Below are 13,895 nucleotides of genomic sequence, written 5' to 3' on the forward strand. Positions count from 1 at the left end.
TTTTTCCCCTTGTTATTTTTTCACTTCCTCCCTGCTCTTCTCTCCCTCTTTTTTACAGTCTTTATTGCTATTGATAGCCATCCCTCAAGTACTTCCTGGAGCCGACTTGCCCCATCATGCACTGGGAAAACCATATCTGGGAAAGACATCTGTGACAGGAGTCAACCAGCTTATGGAGCTGACTCACTCCCTTATGCACCAGGATGGCTATGTCTTGTCCAGTGCATCATGGGGCAAGTCAGCTCCAAAAGTGCAGAGTTCATACTCCCCACTTCGGGATGTGACTTAGAGGAAGTCATCAGCATGGCACACTGGCCAGTGTCTTGCAGCACAGTCGCATGCCAGAGCACACTGCCTGGGAAACTGTGGAGTAGATGAGCAGGCATGGGGAGACTGGTGTTCAAATTTCTGTTCTTCCGTGAAGATCACTCAATACCTAAGGCCAGCCATTCACTAATAGCCTGTGGTTTGTGTATCCTTGGAGATACTTGAAGGCTTTTCTGGGGGAACTTTGTAGCTCATCATAGGCCAGCCTCCCAGGCTTCACACATTACAACTTATTGTGTTGTTATTGTTCTTTGTTGTTGTTTATTTTATTTATTTATTGTTGAATTTATATACCGCCTTTCATTAAAAACAACCCCAAGGCGGTTTACAAAAGTTAAAAAAACATACAATAAAATGACAGTAAAAATATTAAGCTAAAAATATAAAACAAGTCTAATTTAAAAACTATAAAATACATGCATAAAAACTATAAATGGATAAAAACACATAGAAGCAGCAATAGAAACAGTCATGTAAAAGCCTGGATAAAAAGCCAAGATTTAAGAAGCTTTCTAAAAACTGTGATGGAGTCCGAGGAGCGAATAGCCACCAGGAGAGCATTCCAAAGTCTGGGGGCAGCAACACAAAAGGCCCTGTCCCGAGTGCACGACAGCTGAGCCTCCCTCATTGTCGGCACCCGGAGCAGAGCCCCCTCTGATGACCTTTTCAAGCGGGCAGCAACCCTTGGGAGCCAGCGGTCCCTCAATTACCCTGGGCCTAAACCGTTAAGGGCTTTAAAGGTCAAAACCAGCACCTTGAATTGGACCCGGAAACGAACTGGCAGCCAGTGCAGCTCTTTCAGGATGAATGTGATGTGCTCCCACCGGGCAGCTCGAAATAAAATCCTAGCTGCCGCGTTTTGCACTAGCTGCAGTTTCCGGATATTCTTCAAGGGCAGCCCCATATAGAGCACATTATAGTAATCCAGCCACGACATGACTAAGGCATGGGTAACCTTGGCCAGATCTGCCTTCTTGAGAAAGGGACGCAGCTGGTGCAATAGCCAAAGCCGTGCAAAGGCACCCCTTTGTTTTTGGAGTGTTGTGATTTGATGTGTTTTATGTGTTTTTATTGGATGTTTTAATGTTGTGTTGTGAGGCGCCCAGAGAACAATTTGTTACGGGGCGGCTAACAAATATTTATTTATTTATTATTATTATTATTATTATTATTATTATTATTATTATTATTAATTATTATTATTGTTAACCTTATATTAACTATTCCAGTTTCATGCATTATACTGTAATCTAGCTTTACCGACTTTGACTGAAGCTATTTTGGTTCCCCCACAATATTCTGTCCAATATTTTCCCAGTATCTACCCTGACCTCAGACAAAGATCACCTCTTCCTGCTTAGAATTCTGAAAACAGACAGCAAGCTCTCTCCTGTTTGTTGTCTCTCAGCAATGAAGGCTGGGGAGCATCTGAAGGACTTGCTTACTACTACTAATATGAACTACTACCAAAAAAGGGAGCCTCTGAACCATATCGCACACATATCACACATAGGGGCAGCCCTTTCATGAGGCAAGGTGAAGCAGTTCCCTCAGGAGGCAGGTTATTGTAAATATTCAGTTTTATGATTTTATTTTAAGGTGCCCTGACCAGCAATGTGCTGGAGGAGCATGATATACGTATTTTAAACAAACAAACAAATATTGGAGCAACAGCAGGGCCGCAAGATCCTCCCCCACCCCACCCAACCCCTAACATTAGATTAGCTCTTTGGAACAAGCTAACCCATATTTGTTTGTTTGTTCTTATATTTGTACACCATCCCAAATGTCCATCTCTGGGCAGCTTTCATCAACATAAAACAGGAATTAAAACCTGCTTTAAAATTTAAAACGGGAATTCAAACCTTGCAGGCTTTGCAAAGAGAATATCTCCTCACTCTCCTTGCACAGCTTGCAAGAGGCAAGAGGAGAGAAGAGGAGGCTGCTGGAAATCCTCCCTCCTTCCCACCCCCTGAAACACTTTCTAAGCATGCAAGGGTTGGTTCTGAAAGGGTCCCACCACGATCATAGGTCAAGGCAGCATTTGCCACCTTGCCTCAGGGGTTCACAATGCCTTGGGCTACCTTTGCACACAGGGGTGGAGCTATAATTGAGCCGATGGGTTGTTCAAAGAACCCGAGCCACCCAACTCCTGAGCGCCACCTGGCTTGCCCCTTGCTCCTCCCCTGAGCTCCGGCCTGGACTCATTCCCTCCAGCTTCATTGCTGGCTGGGAAAAGATCTCCAGAGGGGCCAAGCAAGGGAGAGAATGAAGAAAACACCTAGCTCACTTCATTGTCAACAAGGTAATGAGCTCTGGAGGACCACCAGGCCCCTTCCACGGGCTGGCCACACCCCCTGCATGTGATGTCACACACAGGGGTGTGGCTGGTGCATGCAAGGGGCCTCCAGGTAGAGGCAAACTAAGTGCCTACCTGCGCTCACAACTGCTAAAGCAGCCTGCTTTTTCCTGCTAGAGGAGAGAAAGAAAACTGCTAAACAAAAGCTTTTTTCCTCATTTCCTCTGGCAGAGCTCAACTTCCTTCCTTTCCTTTCCCCCTCACTAGGGAAGAAGGGGAGAGAAAGAGGAGCAGTTTTATCCAATGTTAAGAACACTGCCTTCACCTGTTATTACAGGTACAGATTTTCCTCAGTGCGGGATCATTTGCAAGCTTTGTGAATGGAATGTTGTACATGAGTATTTGGCACAGTTTATTACATTACAACAGATGTCTTCAGCTAGGCCTATTCATCACGGTGCTCTAAGAAGCGGTTCAACGGTCCCAGTGAAAACACAGTATGCAACAAGGAATTGATTTCCCTGTGCAATTAAGATCCTTCGAGAGAAAAGCCAAATATGTGTTTACTTTGCAACCGATATAACAAACACTGCCCTGGAGTTACACAGTGCCTTCCAACACAATGCGATTGATTAAAACTTTCTTTTCAAAGGCATCAAAATCAAGAGACAAAGATGGATCTTTTTTCAGATTTCCTTGATATATATAATATATATATCATTAACTCTGCATTTGCTCTGTGGACTTGTTCTGTATTTCGAGATTTTATTTCCTTCTCTCCTTTTCGTCATGGCCTTGGGCTCCTACAATAAACATTTGGGAATTTCAGTGCTGAATCCCAAGACATTTAGTAATACAGAGTTGAATCCAGAGTTCTCAACCCAGGGTGTGGTCTTACGATGGTATTTCTAATAAATCCATTCCTTGATCCAGGCCAGCTCCTGAACCATGTTTTAGATTAGACTAGCCCAGTCTAGTCCGATCCTAGACTGACATGGGGCAGATAGAGAACAAGCTGGAGAACGAGAAAGTAGTCTGCTTTGCTGTACTGAAGACTTTTTTCATTAAATTCTTAATGTTGTTAATTGTACCCCATGGTCTGAACTGTGTGTATTACACCTCTTCATTCCCTGGATTCTAAACGTACATGAAACAGCCACCTTGTGAAGCCAAGAAGTTCTCAGTCTTGATGGTGCCTGGAGGGGTGACTACCTAGGAACCCTACCAGGGGCTATGCTAGGTACTTAAAAGATCCGGGGCCCACAGCTCTCCTTCTGATCATGATGCCCCTGAACCCCACATTTGCCACCTTGAGTGCCATAATGGATGGAGCGAGTAACTACCTTTTGCAGCTTGACTTAGAATGGCATGGTTTTCTTTTCTTGTGCGGATACTCCCGGGATGGTTAGTCTTTTCAGGGGCTTCACTGCTCTCAAAGTAGGGCTGAAGTGAACAAGGGTCCCTTCGGAAGTTCTGAAATGGTCCCTGAAGTGAAGCGGGGCTGCTTCACACGGGCCTAGGAGTCCGCCTCCCTCCGCGCGCACGCACGCACACACACACACACACACACACACACACAGAGCTGCATTTTCCAGCCACTCAAACAGCACCATGGTTTGGAGATGTTACTCTGCCTGAGATGCCCCTCCGATACTGCTGCTTTGTGGCATAGGAAAGGACAGGCAATCTCTTTTGTACTGTCACTTTTTAAAGGCACTCTAGAGGAGCCATAGATCAGCAGGAAACCTGAAGCAAACAAATAAACTCATGCAATATATTGTGTCTAAAAAGCCTCTCTGTTGCCTCCAGCTCCTGCGGTGACAAGGGATACCATTCCCAGGTGATAAAAATAGTCACAGCCGCCTAGTTGAAGCAGCAAACCCTTTGCACTTCTTGGGAACAAACTGAAACACCTTCAACACCAATGATATTTCAGGAGCATTGGGTAAATTCAGCGTGACCTCCATGACTCCAGCCTTAGTGTACCATTTTAAACCTCATCATAGTCAAAAGCTTAAAAAAGCGAACACATGGACTGATACGTACACTAACCTTGCTATACAGTTACAGCTAGGAATACCAGGATTGTGTGTACAGCTGATTTGCAGGGCATGAAATCCCCATGATGAACCACATTTGGGAGACCCACATTCTTCTAATCCAGGGATTCCCAACCTGTGGTCCTCCCAATGCTGCTGAGCTACAACTCCCATCAGCCCCAGCCACAGTTGGCTAGGGATGATAGGAGTTGTAGTTCAGCAACATTTGGAGTACCACAGGTTTGGGAACCCCTGCTCTAATCCATATCACCAACACTTTCCCCTCCTCTGGTACTCACACATGTGGCTGCACAAACTCACTCACAGGTGCATCCATATGTTATGTTCAATGGAAACGTACATGCAATCTATATACAGTATACACAGGTACAGATCTGGATGTTAGCATTTACCCCTGCTAAGTGAGCAAAGAGGTACCTTTAAAATTGGTGAGCAACTCATAGGAACATAGGAAGCTGCCATATACTGAGTCAGACCATTGGTCCATCTAGCTCAGTGTTGTTGTCACAGACTGGCAGCGGCTTCTCCAAGGTTGCAGGCTGGAATCTCTCTCAGTCTTATCTTGGAGATGCTGCAGGGAGGGAATTTGGAACCTTCTGCAATTTCCACAGCAGCTCCATCCCCTAAGGGGAATATCTTGCAGTGCTCACACACTTCTAGTCTCCCTTCCATATGCAACCAGGGTGGACCCTGCTTAGCTAAGGGGACAAGTCATGCTTGCTACCACAAGACCAGTTCTCTTCCCCACTCAATCCATCCCCAGCACAACATCCCTCCAGTAGCTGTAGCTCAGGTCTAAAGGTAAAGTTGTGCTGTTGAGTCAGTGTTGACTCCTGGCAACACAGAGCCATGTGGCTTTCTTTAGGGTCTAACATGTTTATTTTCAGACTGTGAGCCGTTTGGGACAGGGAACTATCTTATTTGTTTTTTATTTATTTTTCTATGAGAACATTTGTCAAACAGAGGTACATACGTAGTAGTAGTAGTAGAAGTAGTAGTAGTACTAGTTAGGGGTGTGCATGGAACCGCCAACTGCGGTCCAGCACTGGGGTGGGGGGTACCTTTAAGAGCAGCGAGAGGGTTTACTTACCCCTCCCGCCGCTTTCCCGCTGTGGCGCCCGTAATCCTTAGAGTAATTGGGGCAGCAGGACACCTCCCTACAGCCCCTTCCCCGACGTTGCTTGTAAAAACTCCCAGGAGTCTTTTGCGCGCGCACATGCACGTCACAGTAAACCCTCCCGCCGCTTTTAAAGGTACCCCCCCACCCGAACCGGACCGCCCAGGTCCGGACCGGTCCGGAGGCTTTTTTAATGGCCTCCGGACAGGTCCGGGCCCATCCCTAGTAGTAGTAGTATACAAGTACAGTTATTCACACGTTATGTTGAATGCCAGTACATCACTACACTTCTTATCTGTAACCTGCATTTCAGGGGGGCCTGTACCCAGGTTCACTTTTTAAAGGAACACAGTTACAGACATTCACACAAAAATAAGTATCTGAACACAGGTACAACATAATGAGGCTATACGCACAACCGAAAGAGTGAGTTGGTGGGGTTTCACCTAGAAACCCAGACAATCGAAAATTGCCACGCTGCTGCACATAGAGCAAATCTTTGGAGGCTAGGAAGATGAGTCCTGGCCTCTGGGTATCCCAAAATGCACCGCGTGATTAGCACAGTGCACTGGGGGATACCCCCATGAGATGGCCGCTCTAGGCACCTATCTCTGTGTACGCTTGGGCTGCAGCAGCCCGAGCTCACGCACAATCCCAGCAGCCAGGTTAAGGGTGCCCTCACACTCTTAACCGCTGCTAATGGCTGGACCTGGAGGTTGGGTTTGTCCACATGGACCCTATTGCTCCTGAATAGGACGTCAACCTTAGGTATAAACCTTAAAGATATATAATGAATGACTTGGTCCTTTGAGAGGAATTCCAGTGTCACATAAGAATATTCATAGCTGCATCTGTGACAATGCCACAACACAAGGTACATGGATGTTACCAACAGGAAACGTGGCTGCTGATGCTGGAAACACCTTCAACATCTATGATATTTCAATACCATCAGGTAAATTCAGCTTGACTTCCAAGTAGCAGGAAAGGACCAGTGAGGCTCCCAGAGCAGTGAGGGGTTGGGCTATCCAACCCTACAGTTGGAATAAAAATGCTGCAGACCAAACTCCCTATCATTCTATATCAATACAAAGAGCACAACGTTCACAACTTGGATTCTAGACAAAAGCCCAAATCTCATGCCAAAAAAAAAGCCCAACTGAAATAATAGAAAAACCATCCTACTTACATCCAACCATCATCATTGCCACCGAAAAGATCTTCTCTCCATCAGTGGTTGGAGCTATGTTTCCAAATCCTATCGTTGTAAGGCTTGTCATGGTAAAGTAGAGAGAAGTTATATAAAGTGAGTCTTTACTGGGTCCTCCTTCCCACAGCCCTGATCCAGTCGTGTTGTACCGATACGGAGTTCCGATACTCTCTGCCAGTTGACAGAGCCAGCTATCCTTTTTAAGGGTATTCGTGTTCTCATCAATAACCTCGTAGTCCCCGATGCTGTACCATATGCAAGCTAGCCAGTGGGCCACTAGTCCAAAGACACACACCAAGAGTACCAGCACTGCGGCACCATATTCCAGATAATGGTCCAACTTCCGGGCGACGCGGCCCAGTCGCAGAAGGCGCACCACTTTCAAGGAACTGAAGAGGCTGCTGATCCCCTAGGAAGGAACAAGAATCCTTTAATTTCTGTGCCATGATTAGCACAGCATGTTATAGCTTGCACTAAACTCTGAAGCATCTGGGAGAAAGACCTGACGTTCTCTAGTCAAAATTTCTGGCTTCAGTCAACACTAAATACAAGCAATGTCTGGCTCACATCTGAAGTGAGCACTCACTGAGAGCCTCCAATTCCCTCCATACTTACTTTCTAGCAATGATCAGAACCCACCCACTGTACGTAAAATCAAGGGTCCCCAACTTGTGGTACTCCGGATGTTGCTGAGCTACCTCCCATCATCCCTAGCCACAATAAATTGTAGCTGAGGATGATGGGAGTTGTAGTTCAGTAACACCTGGAGTACCAGAGTGTTGGACTAGGACCAGGAAGACCCGAGTTCAAATCCCCATTCAACCATGAAACTCACTGCGTGACTCTGGGCCAGTCATGTATCTCTCAGCCTAACCTACCTAACAGGGTTGTTGAGAGGATAAAAATAATCATGTACACCACTGTGAGTGCTTTGGAGGAAGAGTGAGATATAAATGTAAAAAATAAAATAAAAATGAAATAAATGAAATAAAGGCTGGCTAGAGAGATAACTTGTAGAGCCTGTAATGCTTATGTAATTTGCTACTTGTATTAGCAAGCTTCCCAGGTGATTTTCAGAACTGCATGCCTTATTTTTCCTGGGCATTAACATGTCCATTGAGGCCATTTGTTCAGCCCAGTGTGAGCATTAATTGATACCCAGAACATGGACTAAAACCAGATTGATGTGAATAAGAACTTTGCACATCTGTAGAGAAACTCATTTTGTGTTCCAAGTTAAAGAAGACCTCTGTGTGCTGTAGTGTTGGCTTTGGGCAGAAGAGATTCATATTTCCATGTCAGGAAAAATGAAATTTGATGGCATAGCTAGTCAACTTTTTCTAGAGCTCCATCCCCACTACTCACCTTTAGATTCCATTGGCATCAGTGGAGCTTAGATTCTGAACCTTTTTGGAATAGGGAACAATCTTACATTCTATTTTTGCAATGTAAACTGCTTTGATAACTTTTTTTTGTTGAAAATTGATATACTGTATACATACTCTTAATACTACTACTAATTATAATAATAACTCAGCTTGTTGTACTAATTTCATTCATTGCTATATATCGTAATGCAGACTATCAAGACTCCCATCCTAAGGGGTACTCCTGAGTCTCACCCTAAGGAGGCAAGGCTAGCTCTAAACCCAGTCCTGTGCCCCAAACGTGGTCAGAATTTGAAAGACCCCCCAAAAAGCAGCCTTGGATAGAGCCTGAGACCCCTAAACAGCACCACCTGAACCCAAGCCCTGGATCTGAATCCTGAATCTGAATCCTGAACCACCTGAACCTGAATCCTGCACCATTGCATGCCCTGATATCTGCACACTGGTGCTGGCAACAAGCTAAGCAAAATCAGATAGAGTAGAAGAGGAAGACTACCAGACTCTGGGCCAGAAAGTTGCCCCTTTAAGGCTTCCACTCTCCAGGCAGGGAGGCGGAGCCCAGGAGAGGTTGGAGTCGGAGCCCAGGAGAGGTATTTAAGGGCTCAGTCTCATAGGAACATAGGAAGCTGCCATATACTGAGTCAGACCATTGGTCCATTAGCTCAGTATTGTCTTCACAGACTGGCAGCGGCTTCTCCAAGACTGCAGGCAGGAATCTCTTTCAGCCCTATCTTGGAGATGCCAGGGAGGGAACTTGAAAACTAGATACTCTTACCAGAATAGCTCCATCCCCTAAGTGGAAGAGCTTACAGTGCTCGCACATGTAGTCTCCCATTCAAATGCAACCAGGACAGACCCTGCTTAGCTAAGGGGGGAAGTCATGCTTGCTACCCACAAACCAGCTCTCCTGTTGCCTCCCTCTGCTCCCTCTGCTATTGAATCACTTTGCTCTCCCAGAGTTCTCTGAAGTCCTATAGACCAGACTTGCTTTGTGGGCAACCAGGACTGGATACTATAGTGCCATGAGTTTAGAAAAGAGTCTTTTTGAACTTTCTGAACAGCTGAAGATGGCCATTCCAAATCATCTGCCTACATAGTACTTAAGGCAGGACATATGTCTAACCACTGACAGCTAATTAGCCATTCCAGCATCGTATGCTGCACAATGCTTGCGAGTGCTTTATTGAAAAGAGTTTTCGCTTCGATGTCATCATTTTCCTCTTTCAGTGACCATATGCTTGATGTTGGATGTTATAAGATGGTGAAAGGGAGTCCCAGGCTCTTAGTTTATTATTCTCTCCCATTCTCATATATATATATATATATAGAGAGAGAGAGAGAGAGAGAGAGAGAGAGAGAGAGAGAGAGAGAGAGAGAGAGAGAGAGAGAGAGAGAGTCCTGCATTGAGAATCACTACTAACATAATGCAGCAACACTCTGACAAAAGAATTCCACAGCAAAAGCTTCAGCAGCCAAAGCTGTTTCATGGAACAGAAGGCAACAGAGCAAGCATTCGTTCTTCCAATGCCAAGTTTAAATTGCCCTTTTCTACGCATCATTATCGAATCAGTCTAGTCAAAATGTTGGCTAATTATATTATCAAGCTGTAAAACACTGGAGTTTATTTTCAGCAATGGAATAAAGCTCAAACTCCTTTCTGCGTCTGCAGTGTTTCTTTTCTAAATCTCATATAGCCTCCAAGATAATGTGCCCTAATGAGCCGGGGGGACACCAAACGAGGCACAGCTGCTTTTGGTTCCTGCCTGTGCCTCTCTCTCCCATCCTGTCCCACCTCAGCATTAACGAGAGCTGTGCTGCCTGCAGGCTGGCTATTCATCAGGAAATACTGCGAGGGCTTGCCACACTGCTCTACCTTTTGAATGGCCAACCTGCGGGCAGCATGGCTCTCGTTAACACTGGGGTGGGATGGGATGGGAGAGAGAGGCACAATCAGGGCTGCCAGAAACCAAAGGCAGCTGCACCTCATTTGCCACCCCTCCCTCCCTCCTGGCTTGTTTCGACAAGCCACTATGGATGCACTGTTGAAGTTTCTCATGCTAGTACATTAAACTAAGAGCCACCGAATCAAGTCCAGCCCGACAAGGTAGGAGTTCTCGACCGTGGATCTCCAGAGGTACTTGGATCACAACTCCCACCATGCAGCTGTGAATGACGGGAGTTGTAATCCAACAGCCTCTGGGGGTGCGAGGTCGAGAATCCTTGATATAGGGAATATCAGTTCACCCCACTCCTCCCCAGCTGCCAAACCAAAGGAAAGAGATGTGAGTAAAGGAAGGAGCCACTTTGGCAAGGAGATCCGTGTGCGGTTGACTTCCTTCCTTGAACTATTTATCTCTTATCCAGAGGCGTTCTTACCCCCGGACCTCAGGGCCCCAGTCTGTGGCCTCCAAGGTCCAGGGGGGCCTCCTGCCCCTACCCCATGCCTGCCCTGCGTCACCGAACCGCGATGCCGAAAACCTCAATAATTCTAGCCGCCATGTGTGGGGTGTGTGTGGGTGAGCTGAGCAGGCCTCCCCCACCCCCGTGGAGGCGGCGGGCAGAGCGGGAACAGATGCTGGGCGACACTCTCTTCCAATGGTGCAGGCACGCTGGAGCACCCCTCAGTTCTCAAGGGCTGCTGAGCCAACCGGCCAGGCCCAGAGGCCACTCCCACTCCTGCTCCACCCACTGCCGCCATCACCAAGGGAGTGGGGAAGGCCTGCTCGGCTCACCCACACACCCCCCACACCCCAGCCGCGCACATGGCAGTGAGAATTATTGAAGTTTCCGGCAGCATGGCAAACTTTTGTTTTTAACTCGTCGGTGGTGGGGGCAGAGGGGGGCCTCTAAAGCCCTTCCACACCAGAATTACCTAGGTGCACCCCTGCTCCTATCAAGGCTTAGTCCAGACTCCAGATGAGATGGAGGTGCTTCTGGTCACAGGACTAGCAATCCTCTGGTCGATTCCCAGCAGCCTCTTCTGATCCTCTTTTCATCTGGATATACCAGGGGTTGAACCTGGAGCCTTCTGCATGCAAAGCCTGTGCTCCACCCCTGGGCCATGGTCCCTTCCAGATTTTTGAAAGAGTTTGCACTCCATCTGAAGAATCGGCGTGGGCCTGCACCTGACTTTGCTCCTGGATGCTCAGGTGGCATCTGTGACCAAGAGCATTTTTGCCCAGTTTAGTCTGATGCACCAGCTGTTCCCATTCCTGGAAAGGGGGAACCTGGCCATGATCACACATTTGATGATGGTCATGATAATGGTCGTGATTAACCCTATTCACACGTTACATCCGACACTTGTATGTGTACACTGTACACAGGGACAGATCTGTATGCAGGTACAGTCATTCACAAGTTATCCTGAATGCAGGTACATTACAACAGTACACTTCTCTGTCTGTACCATGCATCTGAGGGGCCTGTAATCAGGTTCACCTTCACAGAATTACGAGTGAACACGCTGATGGTACCTCCCACTTCGGACAAACAGTGGCGTAAGTGCGTTCGTCTGCCATGAGAGGATGAGTGACAGTAGGGGACGGGACTTCCTACCCACTTTCTCTGCTGTAAGCCAAGTGGTGCTCATGCTAACAACGCCTGAAGAGAGGTTTCATTCATTCATTCATTTTTACATTCATATCCCACTCTTCCTCCAAGGAGACCAGAGCAGTGTATGTGGTTAGGTTTATCCCCACAACAACCTTGTGAGCTGGGTTAGGCTGAAAGATAAACAGTAGGCCTAGAATCACCTAGTGAGTTTCATGGCTGAAGAGGGATTCGAACTCTGGTCTCTCTGGTCCTAGTACAGCACTCGAAACATTATGCCGTACTGTCTGAATAGGCGGATCTTTTAGATATATCAGGGGTTATCAAACGTCAGTCCCCAGATTTTGTTGGACTACAACTCCCAGCATGCCTAGCTGCAATGGCCTTTGGCTGGGGATCAATGGCATTGGAGTAAACAACATCCGGGGAATCCCTGTTACAAGAGCACTGCCCTGCACCACAGAGAGGTCCTAAGCCATAACCCACTCCTCTTTAGCAGGGGGAGAGCAACTGGCCCTATCTATCCCCAGCACAGCATTCCTCTTGTGGCTGTTGCTAGTGTCTATCTTATGTTTCATTTTTAGATTGTGAGCCCTTTGGGGACAGGGAGCCATTTTATTTATTTATTTATTTATTTATTTATATCTATATAAACCGCTTCGGAAGCTTTTGTTGAAAAGCGGTATATAAATCTTTGCCGTAGTCGTATTTCTCCCACCCTGCTGGTGGCCAGCTGAATGACCCTGTTGTTTTTACCAGGAGGGGGAAATGCCATTTTGGGTTTCTTGAGGCAAAGCGCCTGGATCTACAGAGGAGAAAGCCTTCTCCTGTGTATTCACAAAAACTGAACCTCTGCCAGTGATGAAACATGAAGCTGGGCCTCCCCTGGAGATCTGGGTCAGGATTATGCAGGAAAAAGCAGCCCTTTAAATACCGCGGTTCTAAACCATTTGGGGCTTTAGGTGAGGTACCCGGGACTTTGATCTGAGACTGAATATGATTGACTTTGGGGGATGGGGCTGCCCTGCCCCCGCTGCTGTCCACATGGAACATCTCTATTCGATGTTAACTGCAAAGAGCCTAACTCAAACTAAATCATGGAAATTCTGCAAGCCAATGAATCCTAAAAGAGAGACATTTCAAGTTGAGCTACTTATAAAGAGCTTAGTCCCACAAGCCCCTATGAGCTCTTTAATCCTTCTTTGCTGGTGTTAATGTTCGCAGCCTACATCTCTGAGAATTCCTCCCTTTATCCAGAGAGACAGAGTACTTTTGAATGCAAGTGATTAAGGGCACTTAACAGAACTGCCTATAAAGGTGCCAGTAGCACAAAACATAAGAAACTGTCTTATACCGAGCCAGATTGTTGGTCCATCTGGCCATTGTCTGGACAACTCTTCATGTGTCTGGACTACTCTTGGTTCCATCCATCCTTTAGGAACACAGGGGAACATAAGAAGCTGCCATATACTGAGTCAGACCACTGGTACATCTAGCTCAGTATTGTCTACTAGGGATGTGCACGAATCGATTTTTTCGATTCGATTTGTACCCGAATCAAATCACACACACACACACACCCAGTTTGTTTTGCGTCGGAATCTGGCCAGCTAGCACAGGGGCGATTTGTTCACAAATCTCCTGAAATGGGTAGATTCAGGTACAAATTGTTTTGTACCCAAATCAATTTGCACAGACAGCAAGCGCAGGCAGTGATTTTCTCAGCGGCAGGAAGGGGGTGGGGGAAAATTTCTCTTCTCTTTTCCTCCATAAGGAAAGCAGGAACAAAAAGCAGAGGATCCACTCCAGGCAGCAGGCAAGCAAGGCAAGGCAAAGCTCCCCTGGCTCTTCCTCTCTCCCTTCGCCCACAAGGCAGAAAGGCAGGATGGTGGTTGGCTGCCTCCTTAAGTACATTTGAAAATCCCTCCTTCGAACTCCCCCT

General features: G+C 46.7%; 1 protein-coding gene across 6 annotated transcripts in view; it reads right to left on the reverse strand.

The window, feature by feature from the left end:
- The window catches only part of KCNH5 (potassium voltage-gated channel subfamily H member 5), a 277,982-nt gene that overhangs the window by 172,109 nt on the left and 91,978 nt on the right, over positions 1-13,895 (reverse strand). For all 6 annotated transcript variants that reach the window (XM_053287204.1, XM_053287203.1, XM_053287206.1 and 3 more), the window contains one exon: positions 6,993-7,422. In XM_053287204.1, coding sequence (XP_053143179.1) covers positions 6,993-7,422 — 430 coding nt within the window. The remainder of the gene's footprint in view (positions 1-6,992; positions 7,423-13,895) is intronic.

Source organism: Hemicordylus capensis, chromosome 1 (genome assembly GCF_027244095.1).
Source record: "Hemicordylus capensis ecotype Gifberg chromosome 1, rHemCap1.1.pri, whole genome shotgun sequence".
In the NCBI taxonomy this organism is placed as follows: Eukaryota; Metazoa; Chordata; class Lepidosauria; order Squamata; family Cordylidae; genus Hemicordylus; species Hemicordylus capensis.